The 26,163-nt window shown below is 42.1% G+C and overlaps 1 protein-coding gene across 5 annotated transcripts in view; it reads left to right on the forward strand.

The window, feature by feature from the left end:
* The window catches only part of MCF2L2 (MCF.2 cell line derived transforming sequence-like 2), a 213,319-nt gene that overhangs the window by 94,033 nt on the left and 93,123 nt on the right, over window positions 1-26,163 (forward strand). For all 5 annotated transcript variants that reach the window (XM_033121699.1, XM_033121707.1, XM_033121716.1 and 2 more), the window contains 4 exons: window positions 4,881-5,072; window positions 7,450-7,641; window positions 14,021-14,198; window positions 18,787-18,878. In XM_033121699.1, the coding sequence (XP_032977590.1) occupies window positions 4,881-5,072; window positions 7,450-7,641; window positions 14,021-14,198; window positions 18,787-18,878 (654 nt within the window). The remainder of the gene's footprint in view (window positions 1-4,880; window positions 5,073-7,449; window positions 7,642-14,020; window positions 14,199-18,786; window positions 18,879-26,163) is intronic.

A 26,163-nucleotide genomic window follows, 5' to 3' on the forward strand; every position in this document is an offset into this window, starting at 1 on the left:
CCATACATATATTCCATCCTTTGCCATTATCTGTGGGTCCATTCTGGGCTCCCTGATATAGCAGCATCACTGTTTCTCACCATTTTCTTCCACAGTACACACTCTCATCTTTCATCTGTCATAGCAGTAGAGTCCTTGAGGAAAAAATAAGCTGTTATTACAATAAAAATTTTTGACTTATATGTCATAATTTGACTATCCAACCTCTGGAATTTTTAGCATCTGAAAGGCTTGTGGTTAGAGCACCAGATTTCAGCCATTTCTTTCTCACTATATTTTTTTCACATAGGTTTTATTGATTATTTATCATGAGCAGAAACTGTATAGACTGAAAACTAAGCTGTGGTTTGAAGATTTTACAGTCAAGTTCTTTGAAGGATTTGATAGAAGTGGTTGTGCAACCATCATTCATAGCACATGTGCGGAGGCCAAGTGGGCTGGAAGGTGACAAGAGGCAGGCTTTGGAGTCAGACATAACTGGATTCTAATCTCGGCTCTAACAACTACCAGCTGTGTGATGCTAGTCAAGTTTCTTAGCCTCTCTGAACTTATCCCCTCATCGGTAAAATGGGTAATAATAGTTTCTACCCCACAGAGTTCCTGTGAAGAGGAAATCAGTTGGAGGTGTAGTAAGGACTTAGTGAGTGTATGGCACATAGTAGGTGGTCAGAACTCAGAAGCTATTATTATCCCTTCATTTCAGTAGAGTGATCTTCCAGCCATCCAGTCATGGCTCCCAAGTTATATTTATGGATCTTTCCCCAAGATCCATTTGGATCTGTTACATCTTTCCTCTAACATCTCAAATGTTTTAGGAAGTCTTGAAAGGTGAGATGCCACATGCCAAGTGAAGGGCAAGCTGTGTTCGCCATAGAGCACTTGGGAAATATCCTGTGGTCAAGTTCCTTGGACCCGGAAAACCTGTGCTATTCTTAATAAATTCGGCAGCCAGCTGGACTTACAAGAAAAAAAAAAAAAGCCTACAGATACTTCCTTGTCAAGTTTTCATGAGTCTTTATTTGACTAAAGTCAGATAGGTTTGACCAATCCAGGGAGGTCTCTAAGCTTAGGCAGAACAAATGCAGCCATTTCTCTCTGTGAGGTGGTGAGAGTCAGGTTCTAGAGCCAGACTGCCTGAGATCGAAGGCTCGTTCTTCTCTTCCCTACCTGGGGTTACCTTGGGCCATTGTGCCTTCACTCCTCTTTTGTAAAACAGCACCGCTATTAAAGGGTGTGCTGTGAAGAGTAAAAGAAACGATCGATGGATCGGTGTAAGCGTTCACAATAGGGCCTGGCATATAGTAAGCTCCCGTGGTGTTAGCTGTGGTCATTAACATCTTAGAGGTAGTGGGGTCAATTCTGTGCTGCACCACGTCTCCTAGATTCAACTGCAGTGGCTGCGCTGTTCTCGTCAATGTCTTACTCATTCTTCATTCTTTCTGCAAATACTAACTGATCTCCTACCATGCCAAGCACCGTTCTAAGTTCTGAGGACACAGCAAAGAGCAACACAGTTAAAAACCACAGCCTGAGGAATTAGCATTCTAACTTCCTTTCAGGCACGGTGACCAGTGCATCTGGGCCTTTGCAGTTTAGAGCGAGTGCACTGGGTTTTTACCCCTGAGTTTTTTTAAACAGGCACTGCTTGATTTGTGTCACTTTATTCCCATATCGTTGCTCCTTTTTGTTTTGCACAACAATCCTTTGTTCTTAAGTAACTAATTTGTGCTATGTACTGTTTTAAGTTGAATAAGAGCTAGTGTATGCCTGCAAGGGTCAGTGACATAGTGAGGGTGGCAGATAAGTGAGCACAATACAGTGAAGTATTTGGGGAGTGTTTGGGGAGCACAGAGGAGGGGTATCAGAATAAATGATGGAGTTAGAGAAAGTGTCCTGGAGAAGAACTCTGAAGGCTGATTTAGAGTTAGCTCCAGAGGAGTGAGCGCATCAGGAGGTGGGGGCGGAGAGGTGGGGGCAAGGATGATGATGGAAGGATGGGGCGCTCTGGCTACAGTGAGAGCGAGTAGACAAGGCGTGGAGGCCTGACCCACAAATGGGTCACTCGTCTGTTTACAGCAGAGGAGAGCAGGGAGAGAAGTGGAGGCAGAGGAGCCTGATAAGGAAAGGCTTTGTGTGCACTGCTCGGGAGTTTGCGCTTTCTGCTGAGGGCTGTAGGGAGACAGCAAGGGCTTGGAGCTTGGGAGTGATGCGGGTGTGATAAGCTTTGTAATGAAATTGCTACTTCCTCAGCAATATGGAGCGTGATTTAGAGGACAGCCTGAGGGAGCGCAAAGAGGCCCGCTGTCCCAGTCAGAAAGCATGAAGGCCTGAAGGGACGGGGACAAGGAAGTGGTGGAGAAGGGCTCAGAATTCAAAAGGTCTGAAGAAGGAGGCGGGCTCTGCAGGGCGTGGTGAATGACTGGCTCTGCCGGGGCAGGGATTTTGAGATGGTTGAAATCACGAACCACTGTAACTTAAGCAAGGGGCAGGTTGTCGTCACCCGGAGTCATCATGACGCCTTGTGTTGCTATAAAAAGGTTAAGCGGGGGCAGGTGTGGTGTGCTGGATGCGCAGTGTGGTCAGCGAGGTACATGTGAACTTCCTGCTCCTAGAGACTTTGGGGAATGTGTCAGTCATCTGTGTGACTCACAGGTCCATGTGGTTTCACACAATTCCAGCCAAGCAGATGACCTCATCATCTGATGCATTGGTCCATCCATCCATCCATCCATCCATTCATTCATTCATTTTGTTGATCAAATATTTATGGGATGCTCATGGATCTTACATATTGGTGGGAGTGAGCAGAGGAAGGAAAAATCATACATTAAAGTAAACAAAGATACTTTCAGGTGGGGATAAGTGCTGCTAGAAAATGAAAGCAAAGTGACGGAGAAGGCCTGGGTGGGTGGTCGTGGGGAGAGGCTTTAGATACAGCAGTCTGAGCAGGTCCTGCCGGGAGGTGAATGAGACCTTAGACCTGGATGGTCCTGGGAGGGACATCCCGGGGAAGCGATGAGGCAGGAGCTCGTTGGGTTGCCTGCCTTGTTTAAGCCACGTCTCTCACCTGGACGACTGCCCCCTACCTGGTCTCCTGCACTGCCTCTTCTCTGTCATTCTCGACACCACAGCCGCAGTAATTGTTTTAGGAATGAGATCCTCTCCTCAGAACCCCCCAGTGCTTCCCATGTCACAGAGTAAATGCCAAAGTGATCACAATGGCAGCAAGACCCTACCAGGTCCCATCCCTCTCTTTCCTCTCCAATTGCATATCCTACTCCTGTCCTGCTTCCTCCACTGCTCCGGCCACAGTGGCTTCCTCCTGCTCCCTGAACACATGCCTCCCATGTCAAACATGCCCCCAACCTCTCGGCCAAATACTGCTCAGTTTGTGTCTCACTTCAGGTCTTGGCTCCTGTGTCAAGGGTTCCCAGGACACACCTAGGTTTGAAGATTTGCTGGGAGGACTCATAGGACTCAGCATATAATTATACTCCTGGTTGTGATGTATTATAGCAAAAGAATACCAAGCAAAATCAGCAAAGAGAAAGGTTCATGGGGCGAACTCTGGAGGAAACCAGGCACAAGCTTCCAAGAGTGCTCTCCCTGTGGAGTCCTGGGGTGCACTTAATCCCTCCATCAGAGCATTCTGACCAGGGAAGCTCATTAGAGGCTCAGTGCTCAGAGTTTTTACTGGGAGCTGGTCACGTAAGTAGCCTCTGCCTGGCGTATACCAGAATTCCATAGTCCCAGAAAGGAAGCAGGGCTTTAGCATAAAGCGTATTGTGAGCCATTCTCCATGGGGCTGGTAGGAACCCTCCTGACAGCCCTAAATGGCACTCAAGGGCCAATCTTACAAGCAGGTCTTCCTTGGGACAGTCGTCTCAGGCCTGCTGTGTTAACCCTTCTGAACAGCTCAGCACCTTCTCAGTGAGCCCATTCTCTCACCATCCTATTTCAAATAGCAACTCCTCCACCAGCACTCCCTGCGCTCTCTTCCTTGTTTAATTTTTCTCCGTGGCACTCATCACTGTCCGAGATATTATGTAATCTACGTATTTCATTGTTTATTCCCTGTGTCTCCCGTTAAAATGTATGCTTCATGAAGGCAGGGGGTTTTGTCTGCTTTTTTTTTTTTTTTACCAAACCCTGAGCACCTGGAGCATACATGGCAAGCTGCAATAATATGTTATGAAGGAACGGAAAACAGAAAAACATGGCACATGTGGTTAGAACAAAGCAAGCCATGCAGAGAGGGAGGAGATATGTTTGCTGAGCAGATGAGGTCAAAGCAGATTGGATTCTTTGTGGGTCACAAGAAGGGGTTTAGACAAACACATTTCTTAAGTCTCACAACTCCCCCATATAGTCGTGCAAACCAGATCTTTAGCAGTTTTCGACTTCAGCTCATCCCCACTCTCTCCTCCGGGCCATATATCTGTCCTTTTTCCTTTTTCATTAGTGGACAGGGAAGTTCAGAGTTCCTTATTCTATGCAGTGTAACACTTTATGCTCTTCTGCCCTTGAACTTAGCACAGCTGTAATAATTTCATTATTTGTATAATTTATTCAGTATCTGAGTCTTCCATTAGACTCAAAATTCCCTGGCTTGTTAACACTATCTCCTCAGTGTTTCCCCAGAGCTCAACAAACATCTGAGGGACTGACTTGCTCTTTTTCAGAGTGCAGATGGCCCAGGGCGAGGCTAGACTTCTTAGGAAAGGAAGAGCTTTCCCAGGGCCCCAGCCCCAGACTCTCAGCCTAACACCTGAATCAGCATCCCTTAGCCTCCCTCCAGAACTGGAGCACACAGTGCCAGGCAAATATCAGCCTCTTGTGACCTGGCATCCGATGCTTTGCTGTGCATGTTCACTCTGCAGGAGTCCTTGTCAAAAGCCCAGCTGCTTGCAATGACAGGGGACCAGCTCACCCAAAGCCACCACTATGCAGCGGCCTCCATCAGACCCAAGTGTGTGGAGCTCAGGCACCTCTGCGATGACTTCGTCAATGAAAACAAGAGAAAATATGACATCTTAAGAAAATCTTTGGAGTTGCACAGACAGCTGGACAAGGTGAGGAGAGCAAAGCTGTGACCATGACGTCTGCAAAATTCTCTGTAACGTATCATACTTGTCTTCCCTCCCCCACGTGGTAAAGATGCTGAGATGATAAAGAACTTCATGTGAAACCATGCTCAAGAGGTGTTAAAACCTGTGCAGATTCTAGGTCATAGAGGGTATTGAAGGTCTAAGGTGCCTCAGACACCCTACCATATACTGTTAGAATGCACTAAAACCCATTTCCCTCCGTGTGGACCCTGACGTAAAGAGTGTGTTTTGGCCTGGCCCTGTGGGACATTTCTTGATTCCTCTTCAGGCATACAGAGAACCACGCACTATATTTGCAAAGTGCTTCTCTTCATACATACATCAGATTGTGAATCCTTTTGGAGAAGCTTCAGTAATGATGACCATTATACACTCCTACCATGTACTGCGCACTTATTGTGTTCCTACAAGGAGCATAATTATGTCATCTGTGTAATCGTCAAGACAAGCTATGAGGAAGGTATTAACGACCTCATTTTACCGCGGCAGAAACTGATACTCCGCGGGGTTAAGTCAATGGGTCGCAACAGTGAGAGCATGGGAATCACCTGGTGAGCTTGCCGTATGCAGATTCCCTGATGTACCCTTGAGGGAACTCAGAGTCAATAAGTCTGGGCTGTTGCCCAGGAATCAGTATTTTCATCAAATGCCCAGGCGACTTTGGTGCAGGTGTACAGGGACAATGCTGAGCAACCCTGGGGTAAGTGATTGCCCGAGACAGCATGTGGGGCAAATAGAGGCTCCCGGACTTGAAGTCAAGGCTGCCAAATTCCAAACCCCAGGCTCCTTAGATGGGACAGGAACACTGTGTGAGGACGGCTCACAGGAGGGGGTGCAGCCCCTGGCGCTCGGCAGTGATCTCGGGGGCAAGTGTGCCCCGTTAGCAGGGACACTGACTTCTGGAGGCTTCCCTGTCAGCTACTCCCAGGCAGCATGTGGCTCATGGCCAGGAGTCAGCTTGCTCCATTCTTCACAGCTCTTTCTCTCTGATGGCTGGGGCACCCGCCCAGGCTTTTTATCACATCCCGTTGCCAAAAGGCTTTTAATGTCAATGAAATACAGCTGTTCCACATGCAAATGGCTCAGAAGGACCTGGCACGCAGCCTGCTCTGTGTGCTGAGCTCTTTGCAGGATCAACGACGGTTTTCCTCACTCCATGTCTGCTCCCGAGATAATAGCCTAACACTGAGGTGGTGGTGGTGGTGTGTGTGTCTGGGAGAGCAACGAGCTGCTGTGATTCTGTAGAAGACTGTGTTCTGTTGATCTAGGCATGATGTTTCAAGAGAAAGTTTTCACCGCATATGTCAAAGCATGCTTTCATATTATTTTGAAAATCTGAAAATGTAGAAAAGAGGGTTTTAAAAGTTACTCATGGACACCTGCACATCCCACTCGCCTCCTCGTCCCCACACAGTGGCAATCACTAATGTTTAAATGTCTTTATTGTTTTCCCTTATTCCAAAAGTAGTACACATTCCATGTAGGTAATTTAGGGGGAAAATGAAGACAAAGTTAAGTTGCCTGTAATTCCCCACTTAGCGATAACTCCTTTGGGGCACTCATTCCCTTTGGATCTTTTTTCCCCTGCGTATTTATTTTACATAGCTCTTCAGGTCCCACGGTAAATGGAAATGCAGAGGTATGTGCACTGGCAGCTTCTTTTCAGATCAGTATTCGGGCACAAGGGCCTCTGTGTTTCTATTTCTATTTTTTAAAAATTGAACTATGAGAATTCATCACCTATCTGATTTCATCCTAGCATTCTGGGAAGTCTGAGTGTTGCTATTCTGCGTTTCAGAGCTTTGCATTCTTAGATGCTTCCCTGGGAAAGACAAATGACAATAAAGGCAAATATGGGCAGAGGAAAATGGTGTTTCTGTTGAAAGGGCAGTCTCTCCCCCAGGAAAGCATGTAGGGGCCAGGTCTAATGCCCCATCAATCACCCTGTGCTCTTGTAACCAATTAGGATGCAAGACAAGTGGCCTAGAAGGTCCACCTGCAACGTCATTGGTTACATTTCTATATAGTTGGACCAAACTTAGAAATACTTAACTCTCTCCTCCTGGAGGTGTAGCAATTACTGTCAGCAGAAAAGAGAAGAATGTTTACACGATTCATTTTACTGACTGGATGATGTCCCTGAGAAGTAGACTCATGTAAAATTGGTTTCGGTTTGTCCACCTCACAGTTGTACTGGCAGTGGTTAGACCTCTAACCTTGACGCTGTGCCACATTGTCTCAGAAACCTTGTAGATCCCAGATGAGCTCAGACTACCTGAGGACTGTGGTGGCTGAGTTGTGGTCAGGCTAACTGCATAGGCACTGTGTTTCTTTTCCAAAGGTCAGCCAGTGGTGTGAAGCAGGAATCTACCTCTTGGCTTCCCAAGCTGTAGATAACTGCCAGTCGCGAGAGGGGGTTGACGTTGCCTTGAATGACATCGATGCATTCCTGGACACAGCCAAGGAGTACCAGTTGCCCAGCCCCAAGGAATTTCACAACCAGTTTGAGTTCATGCTCACCCTCGAAGTGAAGGTAATGTTATTGGGTAATTTTGATCCTGTGATTGGGAAGGACGTGTTGGGGGGGGGCCTTTGCCTATTGCCTCAGAGAATCCAGATAGGATGTACTGAGCAGGTTAACCACTTCTTGAACCCTCAGGTGGCCTCTCAAACTCCTGGCAAACTGACCCTTCATGGTCTGACTCAAATATCACCTTCAGTCATTCATTTCTCTACAAATCTTTATGAGCGTCTCTGATGTATCATGTACTGTGCTGAGGTCACAACGATGGACCGAAATAGACACGGTTCCATTCCTCATGGAACTTACAATTTAGTGGGAGAGGCTGATATTAATCAATGTCAGACACAAAATGCAAAAATGTGTCCCAAGCTGAGGTAAGTGCTCTGGAATTCAGATTCGGGGTCCTACCGGGCGTGTGACAAAGAAATTTGACCTGGACTGGTGGCCATTTGAACCAAGGTGTGGAGAATGAGTAAAGGAGTGGGGGATCCTTTCCAGACAGAAGGAATAGTGCAAAGGCCAGAAGGTTGGAATGAGCCTGACACAAGTGTAGAACCCAAGGGTCAGGGAGTCTGGAGTGTAGAGAGCAAGTGAAGAATTTTTGGGGTGAGATTAGAGCAATGGGGCTTTGTGGGACATATTAAGGAGTTTGGCCTTTATTTAAGAGCCAGGAGGAAACTACTGCAAAACTGAAACAAGGCAATAACTTGATTGGATTTGCATTTTGAGAGGAGCACGCTTCTGTGAAGCCAGTGGAGTTATATGTATAGCACACCTTCCTCTGAGATCTACATCACCTTGTATGCGCCTCTGATGTAGCAGCTTCTTTACCTCTTTTGAGTCGTGCACACTTTTGAGAATCTGATTCACCTACATTTAGGGTTCTACACACTCAAAATGGTGAAAGATACTTTCTACAAAGATATCAGCAGGATTTAGGGAACCCAACAGGAATGGTGAAGCACATTGGGGCTAGCAAGAAACAGGGAACAATTACCACTTCTAATCCTGAAAGACAAAGGGGACCCAGGAAGTGCTACACCTGTGAGTAATGGCCCTGGGAAAAGGAATGCAACCACCGGTGAAGAAATATATACCCCTACTTTTCTCTCTCCTTCTCTCGGGTTTCCTTATGGTACTTCCCATTGGTCAAAGCCAATTAAAAGCCCACAGGCACAAGAACCCATCTGACAAAGTCTGTACAGGTCAGCTTCCTGAGACACAGAGCAGAGTAGAGAAGGTGTAGTGAGTGGGGCGTGGGGCGGGCAATGGAATATTCAGCATATATTGATTTTTATAATTAATTTTAGGGGACACCCTGAATTCTATCCATGGATCCAGGCTAAGAGCCTTTTCTTTAATATGACACATACCACACGGTTTTCCAGTCATTGATTTCTAGTGTCAGTCTTGCTTATTACAGTGGGAGCGCCTACAGGGGAGAAGCCTCATCCATCTCTGTGTCCCTATGCCTAGCCTGTGCCTTGTGTCCAATCCATGCTTGTTGAACAAGTGGGCAGACAGGTGGCAGAGTGGGCTGAGTGCAGCATGCGCAGCGTGGTGTGAAATTTACCTTAGTGATCTTTCCCTGACTCCTTCCAGTGAGTTTTGGTGGGAAGGTGTCATCTAGAAAAGGGGTGGGAGTGGGTTGGGCACACCACCTTCCCCCAACACAAGGACCCTTCTACTTCCCTGCAGAGGGGACAAAGAGAAGGCCCCATCTAGTGTAGGTACTACATTGTGGGTCCAGTATCGGTAGCCTCTGGTCAAATGCCTAAGGCAGAACAGTCTCACCCAGCTCCAGCTCCATTAGCTGTTCAAGTAAATGTATCAGCCAGGGAGACTAGTGGCTGCAGCTGCAGTTATAGCCAAATTCAGAAAACTTCCTCACCACCCACCGGGAAATGAATAAAACTTAACAAGCCACTTCTGAGAAACAGGTAGAAACATGGGGGAAGGAAAGGATTAGAACAAAACTAATTTGTTTTAAAAATCCTATATGTAAAACAGACCAAAATATCCCCAAAGCCCATCTATTCTTTTGATTTGAGGTAAAATTCTAGCTTATAAAGTTAAATATCCTGTTGTGTCAGAGAAAGTTTTGTCCACTGAGGGCTAATGACTTCGTTGTTAAAACTGGTACTGGATAGATAGATAGATAGATAGATAGATAGATAGATAGATAGATAGATAGATTTCAATATATATATATGTACACATATATATATATGTATGTGTGTGTATATATATATATATATATATATATATACACACAAGATATATGTATATACACAGGTTTGCGTAGACACATGTATCTCCTCCCTCGGACGGTAGAGAGAGCCTAGAGGCAATGAGACCCCCAGTATCAGTGAGCACACTTAGCACCCAGATCTTGGTTTCTAATACCACTCTCCAATCAATCCAGGCTCCTTGGAAAAATGACTGATTCTAAGACTGGGGCAGGAAACATACAAGATGATCCTAGAGCATCTTACAGTGCCAGAAAGTATGGAGCTGCTAGAAACAAAACAAACCACAAAGATGGGACATAGGAGGCAAATGAAAGAGCTCCCTGTGGCCAATGTTGGAATAGTTTGAGCAACAAAATTAATAACGGAGTATTGGATTACAACCCAAAGTATAAAATAGATATCCATGAATCTATAGTAATAAAAATAAGTGGTGGAATAAATAAATAAATGGGGGAGAGAAAACTAATCTCACATGCAAAACAATTCCAAATTATGTAGATGCTTTGCCATCGAGGAGATGGAGCCAAACTTCCCGTCCATAAGTGGGCTGCCCATAGTGACTTCCTTCCCAAGAGTACGAACGAGAAGGGAGAAATAAAAGGATGACTTTACAGCAGAGAAAAGAACAATACTACCTCAGCCAGGTGATCAAGGTCAACATCAACAGTATTAAGTCATGCAGATAGTACATACCCTTGATATGCTGTGATGAAAATGGCACTTTACTTCTGTAGTCTTCCCTCAAAAAAACTGTAACTTCAGTCTAATCATGAGAAAAACATCAGATAAATATCAACTGAGGGACATTCTACAAAATATCTGACCAATAAATACTCCTGAAAAGAGTCAAGATCATCAAAAACCAGGACAAGCTGAGAAACTGTCACAGCTAAGAGGAGCTAAAGACGACCACTAAATGTAATATGGTGTCCTGGATGGGACCCTGGAGAAAAAAGGCACACTGGGTAAAAACTAAGGAAACCTAAGTAAAGTATGTACTTTATTTAATGGTAATAATAATTTATTTTAATAATAAAAATAATGTATCAATATTGATTCATTAATTATAACAAACATACCATAATAATGTAAGCTGTTAGTAGGGAAACCTGGGTGTGGTGTATATGGAAACGCTCTGTACTATTTTGCAATTTTTCTGTAAATCTAAAACTATTCTAAAAAATAAAATTTGTTTCTGAAAAAAATTGGTACTCTGTCTAAAAGATTGAATCTGTTACATTTAAGACATAATGATTACCAAAGCGACATCGGCCATTAAACGGTTGTCCCTGCAGCAGCCACTCTGTCTCTGAGGCTTGTCAAGGCTTTCCCCTAATCCATGGCTATTGTGCTGACCCTTAGGGCTACTGTTTTGATTTTTCTCCCTCATTCACTTTCACTACCCAGTCTAGAGAATGAAACCATCTCAGTAGCAAATAGCAAAATTCAACTGTTCAAATATTTATTGGGTACCCAGTTTGTGCTTTATTCTGGGACTACAATAATGAAAATCACAGTCCCTGAAATCAAGGTGCTGGCAGTAGTGGAAGGCAAACATGTCCCCAGGGATGCTCCTTGGTTGGAGAGCATATAAAATGGAGGGATGGTGGGACACAGGGGAAGCAATGGTCACAGTCAAATATGAAGAGCCCAGTGACGCAGGATAAGGAGAGGGGTGCCACTGCAGGGCTTTTAAGCAGGTAAGTTCCAGGATCAGATTTACATTTTAGAAAGATTATTCTGATTGTAGTATGAAGAATTGATTTGCAAGTAAATAGAGGAAAGGGGGGAATGCGATTCTTAATCTTGTACCAACCTCCCCCTGGTCTGAGCTTAAGAATTCAGAGTCTCTTCTGACTGCCTCACCATTTCCAGGGTTCACTCTGGGATCCTGGGTTAGATGCAATAGGGCAAAGGTGATTTGAGTCCTGTCCAGTCCAAATGATGAGCCGTTGGTCTTTAGCGTGTGGCACTTACCTCACCCTGGGGCTACACACTATACATCACCAATTTGACAATCATTCATTCAGTCAGATTTCTTATCTTTGTGCAGCAGTAAACACCCACATCTCAATTTCCTCAAGCTTATCACTGGACCAGACAGGGCAGGGTAGTAGTGGTTGGTCACCAAGTCTTATAACCATCCCCTGAGAAATACAAGCTAGCATTGCCATCACCCTGATGTAAGAGAATTTGTTTTTTTGGGGGGAGACTTGGATTCAGCTGTGTTATCAGAACCTCTGATGCACTGTATAACTTAACTTCCTGAGGCCAGAGGCACATTCTCTAAGGAGACCCTTTAAACACATACCCTAAATTTAATCTAGACTAGGGGCTCAGCAAACTGTAGCCTGTGAGCCAAAACTGCTTGCTTATGTAGTTAAAGTGTTATCCAAACATAGTCGCACTCATTCATGTATAATTTATTATCTATGACTGCTTTTATGCTGCAATAGCAGAGACCAGATGGTCTGCAAATCCTGAAAGATTTATTGTTTGGTCCTTACAGAAAAAGATCGCCAACCCCTGGTGTGGACCCACACTGTCCACTAGAAATAAAATGCAAGTCGCATAGGTGAGCTAGTAAGATTTTCTAGCAGCCACATTTTAAAAAGTGAAACAAGTGAAATCAATTTTAATGTTTTATTTAACTTATGTCCAAAATATCATTTCAACATATAATTGATATAAAAAAGATTATTAATGAGATATTTTATGTTCTTTTTTCATGCTGCGTCTTTAACATCCAGTGTACATTTTACTCTGACAGCACAGCTCAGTTCAGACCAGCCACATTTCAGGTGCTCAATAGCCTTGTGTAGCTAGTGCTTCCTGTATGGACAGTGCAGGTCTTCACTCAGACCCTCCAAAGAGTGAGATGTGCCTCAGATCTTGGAGCAGAGGGCAGCTTTGACGGGACCCTCAGGCTGTAGGGGAACAGTTTTCCATAGCTGACACTCCAGTCTGCCTCAGGGTATTGGCTTTGCCTCAGAAGACAGCCCCGCATAAGAAAAGACAAATTTACTTTTCCATTTGCAAAATGTGGCCCCTTCCCCGGGTATGTGCTGAGCCTGTACTTTCAAAATTAGGCGTCCTCAGAGCACCCTGCGTGGCTTATGGTGGTTCAGCTCTTCTAAGTCTGGGTCCTTCCTTTGATGGTTAAAATCACGCACAAGATCAAATATATGGTGATGGAAGGAGAACTGACTCTGGGTGGTGAACACACAATGTGATTTATAGATGATGTAATACAGAATTGTACACCTGAAATCTATGTAACTTTACTAACAATTGTCAACCCAATAAACTTTAATTTAAAAAAAAATCATGCACAAGACGGATGTCAGAGTCAAGCCGGACAAAGAAGAGCCTACCCACTTCCCTTGACCCACCAGAGCTAGAGGGATGTCATGCTGGAAGCGTGGGCAGAAGAAACATATTCAGCTGAATTCAGGCCTTGGTGAAACTCAGACATCCAGTCTTGAGTCATATTCTCTGGAACCTCGTCCTTAGAACATACAGTCAGTTATGGGAATATCTGTGAGTTTCATCTCTCCCCTGGTATTTCTTCAGTTTATTTCTTTTATATATAGAGAAGAAATCACACAGAATAAATGTGTATCCTTTTTATTACCGGTGCTTGTGGTTACCTTGATTCTGCTTCAGAATTTAGCCAACTCTTTCCCCCAGAACACTTAAACTCTTTTCTCCATCAGAGCCTATCTTCAGGGTACATGTCTTATTTTTGAATTCTCCTGTTTTATACGTTAGCCTAAGGACTTTCATCCAGGGCCAGTGGCATCCTTTCCTGCAGTTAATGGACGTGGCTTAGTGAACATGCACCCACTCTATACAGATGTACCGAGCACGATGCTGTGCGAGGCAGTGCTCCCAACACTGGACATACATTAGTGAAAATGATACAATCATTGCCACTCAAGAGGGAGATGCAGACTCTTAGAAGCACAATTCCGGTGCAACTGGGACATGTGATGACTTGCATATGGACACCCAGAGAAGGATCGCCTGAGGGAGGTTGGGGGTTGAGGGGGGGGGAAGATGCTTGGAAGGGAATGTGTCATATCCTCAGGCTCAGTGCCGAGTGATCGGCTCATGATTTGCTTTTGTTTCTACAGGCCAAAGCTCAGAAAGTCCTGCACAAGCTGGGTGATGTACAGGAAATATTTCACAAGAGGCAAATGAGTCTGATGAAACTGGCAGCCAGACAGACTCGTCCAGTGCAACCTGTGGCCCCCCATCCTGAATCCTCCCCAAAATGGGTGTCACCAAAAACCAGCCAGCCCTCTGCCTTGGGTAGGTTATTTGAGGAAGGAAACCTGTGGCGCTATGTTTCATCAGTACCCATGAAGCTGGAGACTGTGGTTATTTAAAATGCATAATTATTGTTGTTTTGACAGACGTTTAAAACAAACTACACATTTGAAGTAGTACAGGCATTGAAGACTTACAAAGCTCTGTAAAATTGAGTGCCTAGATGCAAGGAGAAGCTCATAGTCTAGCAGAGGAATAATATAAATGCACAAATAACATTAGCATAAAATAGACTCCAGTAAGGACCTTTAAAAAAAGTCCCACCAGATTCTAAGCAATGGAGTGGTAAAGTTGGTTCTTTGAAAAGATTAATGAAAAGATTTAAAAAATAGATAAGTCCTTACACCAATGCCACATGGCCTTGACTACTATAGTTTATTACTAAGCCTTGAGATCAATTAGTGTAGGTCTTCCAACTTTGTTCTTTTTCAACATTGTTTTGGCTGTTTTAGATCCTTGTCATTTCTATATAAATTTTAGAATCACCTTTTGATTTCTGCTAGGATTATGATTGAGATTGCACTGAATATATGGATCAATTTGGAAGAACTGTTATTGTACCAATATTAAGTCTTCTAATTCATAAATATTATTGACTCTCCAGCTAGTTAGGTCCTCTTTAATTTCTCTTGGCAATATACCAGTTTTCAGTGTAAAGGTCTTAGGGATTTTATGTTTGCTTTTTTTTTTTAACCCTACAGTAAACAGAATTACCATATATAACTCTCAATAAGAATATATTTTTGTATAGAAATACAATCATGTCATCTGTGAATAGGGACAATTTTAGTTCTGTTTCAGTCTCTATGTTTTTATTTCCCTTGCCTTTTTCTAATGCCTGGGACGTCCAGAACCATGTTGAATGAAGTGGTGAGAGCAAACATCCCTGTCTTTTCCTAATGTTAAGAGAAAGAGTTCATGGTTCACCTTGAAGTATGATGGTAGTAACTTTTTCACAGATGGCTTTTATCAGATTGAGGACATTCCCTTCTATTCCTAATCTGATAAGAGTTTTCAACATGAATGATTGTTGAATTTTTCAGATGTTCTTTTTAATGCTGTATATTGAGGCGATCATATGGTTTTCTCCTTTTTTCATTAATATAGTGGATTATAATGATTTACTGTCAAATGTTAAAATAATCATACATTCTTGGGATAAATTGCTGTGGGACATGATATATGTGTTATTCGTTGCTTTGTGTATTTTGAAACTCCGTTATTAAGTACATGCATATTCATAATTGTTTTATCTTCCAGAAATACTGGCCCTTCTATAATTATGAAATGTCTCTCCTCCGCTCCTTATCTTTAGTAAAACTCTTTGTCTTAAAATTAATACAGCCATTCCACCTTTCTTATGCTTAGTGCTTGCATGATATACTTTTTCCATTTTTCTATTTCTGTTTTTGTTTTCAAAGTATATTTCTTGTAGGTCCCATGTAGTTGGGTCTTACCTTTTTAACACATTCTGTTAACCTCTGTCTTGTAATCGGAGTGTTTAGTTCATTTACAGATGAAGTAATTATTGACAGAGTTAGATTTAGAGCTACCATTTTGTTATTTGTTGTCTATTTGTCTCATTTTTTTTTTTTTTATTCTCCTGTTTTTCCTTTCCTGCCTTCTTCTGGGTTAGCAAATTGTTTTCATGTTCCGTTTTAATTCCTCTATCGTCTTTTTAGTATACATACCTCTTTGCATTTTCCCCCCAGATGTTTCTCCTAGGGATTATCACAATGCAACCTTGATTTATCATAATCTACTTTGAGTTAATATTGTAGCACTTCATGTAAACTACAGGAAATTTGCAACAGTATGGTTCTACACTCCCTTGACACATCCTCTGTGCTATTCTTATCATACATATTGCATCTACATATGTTAAATCATCCAGTACTGTGTTATAATTTTTGCTTTAAATAATCACGTCTTTTAAAGAAATTAAGAGAGAGGAATAGAAAACATATGCATTATTTTATATTTATCCTTCTAGTCACTGTTTCCAGTGTTCTTTTGTTCTTTATTGTAGATCTGAATTACCATCTTCAAGCTGAAAAATTTCCTTGCTGTGCAACAAATTCTTTCAGTTGTCATTCATCTGAAAATTAAGGGTTTTTTTCGTAATTCTCCATTTAGTACCATTTACAGTCCCGTCTCTTATCATATATTCCACTTTTTCGAAGTAAGCCTTGATAACAGTTTAGTACATTTATTTCCTGAAATTTTCTATGTATACTCTCAACACACACATACATGCACACTCCAACACACACAGTTGCATACATAGAGAAATCCTTCTTAGATGGCTGAAAAGAAGACTTGGTTCTCCTGACCTCTCCTCTAGGGCTCTTATCCAAAACTAAATAATGTTCAATTCTATGACTTTGCCTTTCTTTTAAGGGATATATGTTTGTTACAAGTAAATAAAACAGGAATGATGGATTGTTTCTTGGCTTTTCAAACACACAATTTCATACTAGGTAATGACCTTCCTAGGGTAAACAGATCTTCATCATGTCTGAACAGATATTATCGACCTTGGTCCAGTAACTAGCTCATTTTGCAGAACAATCCCATACTTTTGTCTTGGAGCCTAACAACTGAGTGGACTCAGGCAGGTCACTAACAGGATTTTCAAACACATTTGTCTGATTCCTTAGTAACTGAGTCCATGCCAAGATAAACTTCTATTTCACACTGTAAGGTACAAGGGCAGGGAGCTTACAGATGGAAGCTGGAATGTCAGCTCTGACTCTTGTTAGCTGTGTGTCTTGAGTACAACATTTAACCTCTCTGAAGTTTGTAAGGAATGTGAAAAATTCTTCTTAATGTCATCTGGCTATCACAAAAGCTAAAATGTACTGAGTGCTTACCATGATCTAAGCACTTGATACATATGAAGCCTATAGGCTTTCGCATTATTCCCCTCTTTCCAGATGAAGACACTAAGGCACAGAGATTTGTCTGTAATGTGTGTCTCATGCATGAAAGAGCAATGCTGGCAGTATGGCTCCACATCCCTGCATTTAATTTTGTCTTGTACTTAATGGTGTTACAGGCAAGTGCTTCTCAGTCAGGGGCGTCACCAGTTACAGTGTATGCATTTCTTGCATCCAGTTATTATACCTGGAATCCCTCAGCTTACGGAGATCCTGCAGAAAGTGAGGGGATCAAAGGATTATCCATTGTTGTAAAGTAGCTTTAGTGGTCATATAACCTGGACACCAAACAGTGTAGTTCACTACAGATTTCAACATAACCTCCATAAAAAACCCATGGAAAAGGCCAAGCTGCTTCCAGTTGGCTCACAGAATCTGAGGGTTATGAAGGATCTCTGGAATTTAGATGGTCAACCTCCACAAAGGCCACCACAGATAAGACTGAAGATGATGTATTGATAGCATTAGATGGATGGCATTTTGGCCATGGGACCTAGAAATGCTAAATCCTGTCTCAGGCTAATCACATGTATATTGTGAGTTTCCCAAAGAAACTATATATACATGGGTGGTGATGGTGACAAATAAGAACTCAAAGTACCACTTAATTATTACCCTTGTAGTCATCACCCCCAGTGTATCTCCCTGGAAAAGCTACATTATGGTCAGAAAATGTAGAGGTCAGAAAACCTCAAGGCCTAACCAGGGCTTCTCCTCCCCGAATCCCAATCTTACTGCCAATGGCCATGGAGCCTGAAGAAAAGATATCTCCCAGGTGTCTGAGAATCCTGTGGGAAGGGGAGCAGGGAGATAGAGTGATGGAAAGACGAGAACAAGAGCAAGAAAGCCCAATTCCCCCCTGATTCAGCCAACTGATTCTTCCCACAGTCATATCATCCACTAATAAATGTGGTTCCATCAGTTCTGCCATCCAACTGTTAGATCCTCAAATTATCAACAATTCCTTCTGACTAAGGCATACCTAGATATCCCCTTATTTAATCATAGTATATGTATGTGTGTGTGTATGTATGTGTGTGGAGAGAGAGAGAGAGAGAGAGAGAGCGAGCACATGTCAAAGGCTGCAAGGAAATATACCAAGTGGTTGTATTTGAGTAGTAAGATTTTAGTATTTTTCAAATTTCCTATAAAAAGCACAAATTAATTACCTGTATAATGGGGGAAAAATACTCAGTAGAATGTGGTACCTAGAATTGAATCTGGTCTTCTAATTCAAGAATAACATCAAGTGCAATAATAGGAAGACTTCATGGAGACAGCGACCCTTTAGCTGGACCTTAAAAATGGGAATGATGAAAACTCTATCATTTTTATCACATTACATTTACTGATTTGTTGGGTTTTGAAGTTTCATGTGGTGTTGGATATGACTTTGTCTCTTCGGATCAAATGTCAAGTGCCTGGGGTCATGGACTCTTTCATCTCTGCATCTCCCCTTCACCTCCAATTACATCTCCCACCTCAGATATCACCGCAGCAGTTCAATTTAGCTTTGTTAATCAACAGCCTCAGCACAATTCAGCTGCTTGTCCAAATCAGGCTAAGTTCTCTGAATTATTTAAAAGCCGAATCATCAAATGAATGATGGCCGGTTTTCTTTTTCCCTCTAGGTCCTCTTCAGAAAACATCTGAAGAACTTTATGTGGAGACAGATGTGAACTCCCTTGAAAAGGCAGATGACAAGACTAAAGGTGAAGGCAAGGTAAAATCACCTTCCTTTTACTGATAGAAGTTTCTGACATGAGAGATTATTGCTGCCATAATTATCAATAAATCAAGTTTCCCTGTTTCGTACCTATCATCACCTTCAGAAGATGTGCCCATAAAGACACGTAGCACAGACTAGTGCTCCCAAGAGCAGAGGATTGTGGGATTTCTTTCTTTTCTTTCTTCTTCATTGCAACTAGATATGAAAAACTGTTCATCATGTACATAATTATTGGTAGATATTGTTTTATTGCAGGAAATCATTTTATTCATTCCTATAATCTGACTTCATATTTAAAATTGGTAGAACAGTGTGTAGTTTATGTTTAAAAAGCACATGACAAAACTGCATAGAGCTACACACACACAGAGTGCGTGTATAACTGGTGAATTCTGAATAAACCCTGTGGATTGTGCCGATGTCATTTTCTTGGTTTTAATATTATACTCTGTGCAAGACGTTAACATCGGAGGATGCTGAGGGAAAGGTACATGGGACTTCTCTGTGCTTCTTTGCAACCTCATGTGAATCTATAATTAAAAGAAGACTTAAAAAGAAAAGGAGCATAAGCCTTGGAATCAGGCAGACCTGGATTGAAGCAACGTAACCTCTCTAAACCTCAGTTTTTCACCTATAAAAATGGGGATAACAACAGCTACCTCCTGAAACTATTTTGAGCATCAAATGAAAATTTGAAAATTGCCAAACATTATATAATTGAAAAGTAACATATTTAAAAACCCGTAATATATGTAGGGAATATATGTTGCTTCGTAACAAACCCAGAGGGGTACCCTTTCCCCTACCTCACCAAAAATTAAATATCTGGCTGACTGAATAGTTCTGAAACCAGAGGCCCGCAGACCATGGGCTCCCATGTACATCACCAACAGTTTGGATCCATCATCAATTAATTCCTAATGTGTCTGAATATAGTCCCCACGGGGACTCCACTGACCATTAAGGAGTCAGGCAAAAAGCAAGTCTTAGGTTTTTCTTCCTGGAGGCAGAGACACTGTGGGAATTAGAGTTCCCAGTAGACGTTTCCTAGAGCGAGAAAGCTGCATTCTTCTATACTTTGTTTAGTCATCCTGCTGTATTCTGGGCAGATTAGGAAATTATCATTGCTGTTTCAGAGGAATTGCACTACCACGTCTTCCAGAGTTAGGAAACAGTCTGCAATTTGATAAGTCTTGATTAGCCATTTAAAAAAAATAGAAATTTTTGGAAATGATAAGTGTAATTAAATTTCACCTGACTTGACATCCATGAAGTCTGTGGAATCATTAGTGACATTAAAAAAGAAATTGTTTTTAAAATGAGCATCACCCTATTCTTTTGCATCGTGGGCTTCAGAGAATGTCATCTTTGAAGGTGAGGGTTGTGTCCAGATCCAGCTCCAGAACTCATGCCATTGCCGTCGACTCATGATGTGATCTGAACCCACTTCGTAGCTCTGTGACTTCCTTTGCCCATCTTAGATAACACATTGATGACCTGCACACTTTATAAAAATGCCATGGGAGTTGTAAGTCTGTGGAGGTTCTCATATATAAGAATTCAAATTAGAGTGAATTATTTCAATAATTGTGAACAATAAAAATAAGTGCTATTGTTTTATTTGTTGTAAAAAAAAAGTACATATAGTTAATTAACACAAAGCCCCTTTCCTCAGGGAAGACCGTAAAGTATTTAAGACAAAGGTTTCCATAAGCTACATTTATTATTTACGCCTATTTACATATTGGTGAAAATAGACAATGCAGGAGCAAAGGTGAGGATGGAAAATGTTGAGTGGAATCCATGAAGCTCTGACAACCAGACTTTCGGTTTCTTCCTTTTGCTGTTATTTAATTCAGACTCCAAGCCCGTCCTGCTAAGATACCCGATCCCTTGTTTAGAGGGATCGGCAGCAGGTCGATTAAGCAGGCCCTAGTCCGTTGCAGTCATCCTTCTGGGCTTCTGTTGTTTTTCCTTACTGTTGCTTTGTGTCTTTAATGAACGGCTTTCCACAACAATGTGTATGTTCATAGTCAAGATGGTAGAGAAAGCTGGGTAGGAACAGAGGCTGCCAGACTTCCTCATTGTGGCAAACAGAAGCGGGTCAGACGTCTGCTTCCAAAGACCAAGGCTAGGAGAAGCAGAGAAAGCAGAACCCATATATCGTGAACAGCATAAGTAGGAAGAAAGGGGATATATGCACTTGATCCCCAAATCCTAGACTCAGAAATTAATTTAGGATCAATAAATGTAATAATTAGTGTTTTAGTGTTTCCCAAGGTGGGCAGTACAACAGGGAAGGAAATCATCATTCTAAAAATACATAGGAAAACTAGCAAGAAAAAGATGAGTTAGAAAAAAAGAGAAAAAATGTTTAGATTCACTTCTGCCTGGTTACTAAGTAGAGAACAAGGAGGCTGACCAACACCGAAAACATTCACTGCTGCTGGTGTTACGTGGCCACTGCCCAAGACAGACAGCCAGGATGGAGAAAACGCATCTGAATTGGGTGCCACTTCCAACCTCTTTTTGGCTTTCAGCCTAGACTCAAAGATGAAATGAAACTACAGCCAGTCTAGGAGAGCGAATCACAGCACTGTGATAAATGCCCTCAAGAGGAAATGCTCACAGAAAAAAAAAAAAAGCTATAAACCGAAATCATTCATGATTGCTACTAGAGTCACTGATACTCACTACCTGCAACAAAATCATGGTATGATTTTATCATCATCAGAGAACTCATTTCCAAAAAGGACTTCTGTCTTCCGGACAGAGTGATCCTTCTTCTTACAGTTTGCAGGAACTTGGCAAAGGAATCGTGGCAAGGCTGTCGAGACCATGTGGCAGCTACGCGGCCATGCCCTGGGTTCCCTGACATGATCTGGGAAAGCCCTGGGGGTGGAAAGGTGGAGATTCACTGTAGTTGCTGGCAGAAGTGATGCAGGTACTTCCTGTCCGTCCCCCTTGCCAGCTGGAAGCTGAAAGCATGTCTTACGGGGGCTGCTTTCCCCACCCATCCGCTGCTCACATCACAGCCTCTTTGGAGCTGGAAAGAAGCCAGAGGTTGATGAGAATTCCTTTTTCCTGAATGAACCCTCAGGATGAAGGAAGCAGCTACTGGCTGTGAACGCCAATGAACAGTGTTCCTGGGCATCTATTAAAGTGTTTTAAAGTAACAGGCCTTTTAGGCTTCTGAGCAAACAGGCTCCTTCATAAAGATTTACCAAAACAAACAGACAAACAAACAAAAGCCAAGGCTGGAAGGGAACCAAGAAGTGAAGGAAGGGTTGCTGACACTTACTGAGGGCCAGACATTGTGCCAAGTGCTGTCAGGACCTGATGTCATCGCAAGTCCTTAGTACCTCGTGAGGAAGATGATGTGTGTCCTTTGTTTTATCCCTGATGCTGTTGAGACTCTGAGAAGTTAAGTGAGTTTCCCCAAGGGGCATACAACTATTAATATTACGTGTTGGAACTGGAATTTGAAACTAGCCATTAACTTAATAGCAGTTTACTTATCTAACTTACCTCATATATCTGACTCCTTATTTAAGTTACCTAACTAGCAGTTTATTTAATCTCTCATATTCTACATTTCCTCTTCTACAAAATGGGGACAAATAAAGTAACCTCACAGGTGGCTGAGTAAGTGAGAAATACATGGAAAGCACCTAGCAGGATGCCTGATAATTAGCAGATTCTTAGTAATTTTAGTTTATTTTTAGTTTTTTACATTTTAGTTTCCATTTAGTCCTACGTTTATAAATAGCATGTTCTGTGTAAAAGATGAAAAGGAGCTGAAGGAAGGTCAGATTCAGGTCTTAAACTGAATAGTTTCTCCTTATCTCAAATATATACATTTTTGCCAAATGATAACAGATCAGGGCCAAATTCAGTTCCTTGTTTTCTCACTCCTTTGAATCCCACAAGCTTTCATTTACCTTTCTGATTCTCAACAAGAGAACTGCATGAGCTACAAGTACATTTCAGTATTCACCGTCTATGATGTTTAAAATCTAGTCATTCCTAGAGCTCATAAGAGATTCAGACAATCCACAAAACTCTTGGGGTAGCCCCCAACCAAGCTCTTTGAAGAATTTCTAGAATGAAGATTCTCAAGGCTTCTTATTGCTGCAGCCCTGAGAAGCTTATTAATAATGCATATTCTCAGGCTCCATCCTCAGAGATTCTGATTCAGGAAGTCTGGGGTAGGGAGGTACAAGGATCATGCTTTGGTCACATTGGCCTAGAGGCTATATTCATAGGCTACGAGGACTTGGGGTAAAGGAGAACTCTATAAAGTGATTATGGATCTCTTAGGCTAACACGGAATCCAAAATTCAGCGGAGTGAGGGCATGATTATACTAATCTATGAGATGGTATGTTCACTGAGGGAGCTAAAAAGAGAAAATAACAGTAGGAAGTCTGAAGAGGCATAGGCTACTCTGGGAATGGTTTGAGAAAGCTAGGAAGGTAGACCAAAGACAGGCTGCTGAAGACTTTAGCTGAGGGTTGTTGCCAGGAAGGGCGGCCATATTTTAGAAAGATAACTGGTGCTACAGTGAAGAGTAGATTAGACGAAGGCAGGTAGGCTGATCAGCTGCCCACAATCATCATGGTCTAGGTGAGAGACTTCAGTGTTGAGAGCCCCCTACAGCAGTGGCCAAAAGGGACATGGGCAGGGCTCATACCTATCACGCTAGATGTTCTCCCTAATGCCTGGAGTACACTAGCCTGTCAGAGAAAGTTTGATGAATGAAGGAGTAGATAAAGGCAGAGAAGATAAGGAGGGAGACTTAATAAGGAGGGAAGATATTGAAAATACCTTTAAGGTTTCCATCTTGGATTCCTCATTGGATGACTCTGTTGGCCGACATAGAATACTCAGGAAGAACAGGAGAAAGTGAGGTCTTGTGAAGACTGAGTTCAGCATTTGTAGCATTTTATAAGCCTTTTAACAGCAACCCATTCCCTCTCTTTCTGTTAGCTGGGCTACTTCTGCCCAGAGGCTGTAGAGTGAGTGAACTGATTGGCTTTGTGGTTATGTGGAAATCATTTTTGAACTACATCAGGGACCAAAGATAAGTCTAGTAAAGTACTTTTCAAAGTTGTGATTTTATTTATGAGTTAAGATTTGCAGGCATATAAAAATTAAGTTACATTGACATATATGCATTGAGGTTAAAATCACATGAAATCAAATAGCTGGAGAAAATTCACAGTTTAAGGGGAATTTCTTTTTAATGTCCTTAACACATTTATTCTCGTCACATTTTCTTGGTTTGAGAATAGAAGAAAGGAATCTTGTGACGTGTTTCTCACTTTCTGATAATGGATTCAGAACTACAGACGTGCAAATCATTGTTAAAACAATGTTGCAGTGCTTGCAGTTTTTTTAAGAAGATATTTCTCCCTACACAAAATATTACAAATAGTGTTTAGAATATTAGTCCAATGTATAATAAACAGTAAAAACATTGAACTAGTTACTAACAGTGCTAGCTGGGAAATTCAAGACTATAGATAAAAGAGACACTGAAAAAATCGTAAAATAGGCAAAGCTTGCATGTGGGACCTATCTTTCTCTAATTATTTCCCATTTCCACAAAGCCTCAGGACCACTCAGGCCGGTCTCCTCCCCAAAGAACTTCAGTCCACAAAATGTCCTAAAACTGTCCTCTCCCCTCCCTCTTGAAAGCCCCTTCCCAACGCAGGTGACCTGGACCAGAGCTAGCAGAAAATCTGAATGAGCTGATTCATAGCAAGATGTGAAAGATGAGTGGCTGACAGCCCCTTAACCCTCCAAAAACTTGCCATTTTAAAAAGGACTGCCCTATTAGCCAAAGAAATCTTTAGGCAATGGCTTCTTCAGGCAGTGTCAAGAAAGAGTAGGAAAAGATGAGATGTGCTGGAAAGGGCCGGTGAGAGAGAGCAAACAGGGCAGACCAGCCAGTTAGGAATCCATTCTCAGGATAGAGTCTCTCAGTTGTTCTTGTTTTTCAAAAGTTCGTCCTATTCTCCACATCAGAACCAACCAAATCTCAAAAAAGAAAAGAAAAGAAAAGAAAAGAAAAGAAAAGAAAAGAAAAGAAGGAAGGAAGGAAGGAAGGAAGGAAGGAAGGAAGGAAGGAAGGAAGGAAGGAAGGAAGGAAGGAAGGAAGGAAGGAAGAAAGAGAAAGAAAGAAAGAAAAAGAGAAAAGGAAAAAGAGAGGGTTTCCCCCTCTTCCGCAGGAGTTCCAGCAATGGAGAAGGGGAAGCAGAGCCTGCCCTTCCCGAGGCTGGTGGTTGTCACTCTGGGATTGTATCTCTAAGACCACTGTGGACTGAAATCAGAGGGTACTGCCCTCTGAACAGGTTGCCTTTCCTTTCTTTCCCACTATCCTCCCCCACGCCCCATCATTCTATACTTTCTCAGTGATTCTTGTCATACCTCTTCATTTATTTTCTCCGGTTTTCATATTTAATTTACAATACCAGAAAATGCCTAAACACTTCTTGTAATGATCGCTTTTCATATTTTAAGTGGCTCAACCCCTTGTCTACCTTAACCTTTTCTCAGATTGAAGTCTAATAGCGTCTCCTTTTAAGAAATGTGATCATATAATAATACTTTCACCTTAAATTATCAAATACCATTGCTTTAAAAGAGTTGGAACTGAAATTGCCTTCTAAGCATCCCTAAAATCATAAAATAAAGTCATTTAACTTCAGGGGACAGTAATTTGATTCAGTTAAATTGTTGCTCTGTCATTTGAGGAAGAAAAAAATTAGTAATCAATTGAAAATTAGCTCTTGATACTTTAAAGAATGTAGGACTTTTTAAAAGTTGATTGATACTCTTAAAAAGATATATTCTGCAGAGAAATTGAAATAACTTTGTTTTACAAAATTCCTTCAAGCTGGGCTGTTCTCTCAATTTTGAAACATGTCTTTCTTCAAAATACAGGGGGAACAAAACTTTTAGATTGTATGCTTATTGAGAAAACACAGGAAGTCATGTGAAAGGAGCTCCTAGAGAACATATATGTGGGTTGGTGTCACTTTGAAATGAGAGAGGCTGGGGCGGAGATGGAGGTACAGGGGCCCAGAGCAGTTGCCAGCCTGCCTGCTTTCACCTGCACCCTTTTTCTTCAGAATGAAATGAACATAAAGGGGAAGGGGCTTTTCTACCTGACTGGCCTCTCAATAGGGTAGTTCATGAGTTGGCTCCCTTTTAAAACACCAATTGGCTGAGAAAATCCCCCTTTCAGGATACCCTAGGGGAAGCTCCAAGTCAGG

Source organism: Rhinolophus ferrumequinum, chromosome 2 (assembly GCF_004115265.2).
Source record: "Rhinolophus ferrumequinum isolate MPI-CBG mRhiFer1 chromosome 2, mRhiFer1_v1.p, whole genome shotgun sequence".
NCBI classification, from domain to species: Eukaryota; Metazoa; Chordata; class Mammalia; order Chiroptera; family Rhinolophidae; genus Rhinolophus; species Rhinolophus ferrumequinum.